General features: G+C 39.6%; 1 protein-coding gene across 1 annotated transcript; it reads right to left on the bottom strand.

Annotated features, from left to right (window-relative positions):
- Positions 1-732: 732 nt before the first annotated feature.
- LOC148585031 (7-deoxyloganetin glucosyltransferase-like) lies at positions 733-2403 on the bottom strand. Its single transcript, XM_088517151.1, has 2 exons — positions 1869-2403; positions 733-1776 (listed from the first exon to the last, which is right to left on the bottom strand). Exons 1-2 carry the CDS (start codon positions 2383-2385, stop codon positions 845-847), a joined length of 1449 nt encoding a protein of 482 aa, XP_088373277.1. The 5' UTR covers positions 2386-2403; the 3' UTR covers positions 733-844.
- Between the last annotated feature and the right edge of the window lie 1260 nt (positions 2404-3663).

Here is a 3663-nt window from a genome sequence, read left to right as displayed (position 1 = left end):
TGAGTCCCTGCTCACGAAGCTCATGTTGGTAAGGTAATTGGGGCTTGGTCGGTGCACATGTTCATGATGTCCTCGCTGCGCGGGGCGGATGTTCTTCGGATGGGAGACCTTGGCGTGAGGAAAGGCTTGTATGGGAATGGGAGCCAATGGGAGCCAAAGGGATGATAGGGATCACAATCATATCGCCGTTGGTGGATGGTAAGCCTAATACACTACATGGACTGTGACACAATATGTAAAATCCAACCAGCGAATTTATTCTAGAAAATCTTGAGCAAATAATATGCTATTTGCATGTCTTAATTTCTTCTATGGTATGTTCTATTACTGAATGGGAATTTGCGTTTCGTACTTTATATTGTTGAAAGGTAGTATTTTCTTCTACCTTTTAGAAAAATAGTAGAAATAATAGAAACTTTTTGAAATGATAAAGTCGCATTTAACTCAACTTCCACATATGTGATTCGGATCCCTGAGTCCAAATCCAGTTGGGCTAGGACACTGGTCCCGACTAGTCTAGAATAACGTATGAACCAATCTCCTTGAATGAGACCTCCACCCCAGTGAGCCCCGGACTACCAATTGAAGACCCATCAATTTAAAGCTTGAACCGATCTCCTGGAGTCCTTCTTTTGTATCGCTCAAAAAAATATTAAAAAAAATTTAAAGATTCATTGTATACGAGATAACATGACAGTAAAATCAAACCTTAAATTTTTATTTTTATTTTTTTTAAACAAGTGGAGCAATAGTAATGACATGCCCCATTAAAGTTTATTAATATAAGCAAATTGAACAAAATAACAACATGCATTTATCACAACACTTTTTGCTTCAAATGCATCTAGACTTTTTGTAAAAGCACTTCATTCATCAAATTATTGAAGTTGATGGATGAAGAACCATGTGGACCAGTGGCCTCTTCAGCCAATTTTTTCCACTCCAGGGCCTTTTTCTTCATTTTCTTACCCATGCCTCCCTCCATCAAGTCTCTCACAAGCTTTCCTACTTCCTCTCTGTTGGCACCATTATTAATCTCCTTGCCAATGCCCCATTCATTGCAAGTGTACTTGCAGTTTGTTGGCTGATCCGCAAAGAATGGCCAACAAAGCATAGGCACTCCAGCACACACACTTTCAATGATTGAATTCCATCCACAGTGCGTTAAGAACCCTCCAATTGAGGGGTGGTTCAACACTTCCTCTTGAGGGCACCAACTCGCTATTAGACCTCTTTCCTTTATTTCTTCCATGAACTCCGGTGGCAAAATTGCTGATTCACCCTCAACTAAATCCGGCCTAATTATCCACAAAAATGGATGCTTGCTATTTGCAAGTCCCCAGCCAAACTCAGTCAATTGCAATGGTGTCATGACAGCTATGCTGCCGAAGTTCACATACACTACTGAGTTGGGTGCCTTAGTGTTAAGCCAACGGAGGCACTCAGTTTCTTCTTCCCATAAACTATATCTAATTGATTTCAGTGGGTCATTGGGCAAGTGATTGAGAAGTAGTTGGAGAGGGCCAATGGCATATACTCGAGGAAACATGGGAGAGAGAGCATCCAAAACCTCTTGCTCTAATGTATCAAATGTGTGAATAACAATTCCTGAAGCTTTAAGAGCACTCTCCACCCCCTCAATGGCAAGCTTGAAAATAACATCATTTGGATCTGTAGTTCGAACATAGCTTGGGAGGTCCTTCAGACGGATGTCTCTCATACCTGGAATCCAGTCTATAATTGTGTCCAGATACCCATTTGTTAGATAGCACTCATCTGCAAAAAAAAAAAAATGGCGTTGAAACTTTGCAAATAATCATAATAAAACAATGGAAGGTTTATGTAGGGTGTTGACTTTTATGCTTCACCTTTAAGTGGCGTGAGGCCTTTGTCCCTTAGAGGACGAAACTGCATAAAACCCATTAAGCTACAAGCAGGGACAGTGAAGAGCATTACAGTAGGGATTTTAAGTTGTTGAGCAGCTGTGACAGTGAATGGCATGAAACCATCCGAGACAATGCAAGTCACAGGAGGATTGTTGGAAGTTGTAGTGTTGAGTTTCACAAGAAAGTCAGAAAATGGGGCCAAGAAGTTTTTCATAACGGAATCGGCAAGAGATGGGAGGGCTTGGGTGGCATTGGAATCCGATGGGGGGAGACTGTCTTGAATGGTTTTGAATTGGAAGTCAGGCAAGCCATCTAAGGAGTTGGGACCTCCCGATTTCAGAAAACGTTGGTGGTTGAACTCGGTGTTCACAAAGGTTATGTGAAAACCTTTATGATGGAGAAGCTTTGAAAATTTTAGCATTGCCTTTATGTGGCTTTGAACTGGGACTGGAACACAAACTGCATGAGGCTTATCAGCTACCACTGTCTTGGAATCCATTTCCTTCTTTCTGTTTTTGGACTGTTGATTTGCTGTTTCATTGCATGTGACGATGACTCCTTTTATCATGGTAGCATTCAGAAAACGTAAAATAGCATGGGTAGCATGGAAAATAAATGGTAAATTCTATATTTAAAAAGAGGTGAATTAGCTAATTCAGTGACAAAATAATTTTGGATGTAATTTGTTTTGGGAACAATTTGATCAAGGCATAATTGTGAATGACTTTTACATAAGCTTATCTGTAATGGTGACTGAAGAGCATACTAACGATGTGTTTTCTGAGGGTCATCAACACACTTGTCTACAAACTCGTCTTATGTACGTATGGACAAAATATTTAGAGAAGATCTATAAGATGTGGTTAAGCTTAATCAATACAAATAGAAATAGAAAACCTATATGTTGTAGTTAAGTTTAATCAATTAAGGAAATGAGCAAATCTGAATTTCTTTAATTGAAGTTAAGATCTTATTTGATTTAATTTTGTATGAGCAAAACATAGGGTTGAGATTTCGGTATAATATGCTTTGCTTATTAGGTTTAATTTAAAAGGTTGGAGGGGAGGCCAATTGTAGCTATTCTACTTGGGCGTGACCACAGTAGCACCAACCCACGGGACGCCACTCAAGAGGGGCCTAGACTGTGGGAACTGCAGACGTTCCCTCAAAACCGACAGAGTCATAGCTTAGCACCCGTCCCATCAGGGCATCAATGAGACTCAATGTGACTAACACTAATAGGCAAAGAACTTAGCACCCACCCTATCAGGACATCAACGGGACTCAAGATGGCTAACACTAATAGGCTAAATGATAATAGGCTAAAGGATTTTCATTGTTGGAGTCGAACCCAGACCCTAATGCATGCCCAACCTCATGAAATTTCCTTAAGACCATTGAACTACCACTCTAGGTGATATTTTAGTCCTTACTTGGTATAATATGCAGTTCCCTAAAATTACAAATGAACCTCACTCCAAAAATATGTGATGAATAATGCATTAAAGATGAGTGCCTGAATTTCCAACTTGACAGCAATGTGCCTCAACTTTTGTAGTTGACTTAGACTAAAAATTACATTCATTTTACCCATAAAGTTGCCTTACTTTCCTTCTTGTTCCACTGAAATTGTGTTGGAAGACTATAAATGAAAAGAAAGACTTCCAAAGTATGGAGAACGCGTGAAGGATTTATTGGACTTTGAAAGTTCAATGCATACGAATCTAGGATGGGTTTGTTAAATACCATTCCATTCTCAAATACTACTTATCTCATT

This window comes from Corylus avellana, chromosome 6, assembly GCF_965113065.1.
Source record: "Corylus avellana chromosome 6, dhCorAvel1.hap1.2, whole genome shotgun sequence".
Taxonomy (NCBI): domain Eukaryota; kingdom Viridiplantae; phylum Streptophyta; class Magnoliopsida; order Fagales; family Betulaceae; genus Corylus; species Corylus avellana.
Note: the sequence above shows the minus strand (reverse complement) of the source record. Positions and strands in the feature narration are given on the sequence as shown.

Bases quoted from the DNA above. Each gene is read 5' to 3' on its own strand.
- LOC148585031 (XM_088517151.1), bottom strand. From the start codon at position 2,385: ATGGATTCCAAGACAGTGGTAGCTGATAAGCCTCATGCAGTTTGTGTT. The intron at 1,777-1,868 runs GTGAAGCATAAA...TTTTTTTTGCAG, and splicing joins AGGCCTCACGCCACTTAAAG to ATGAGTGCTATCTAACAAAT.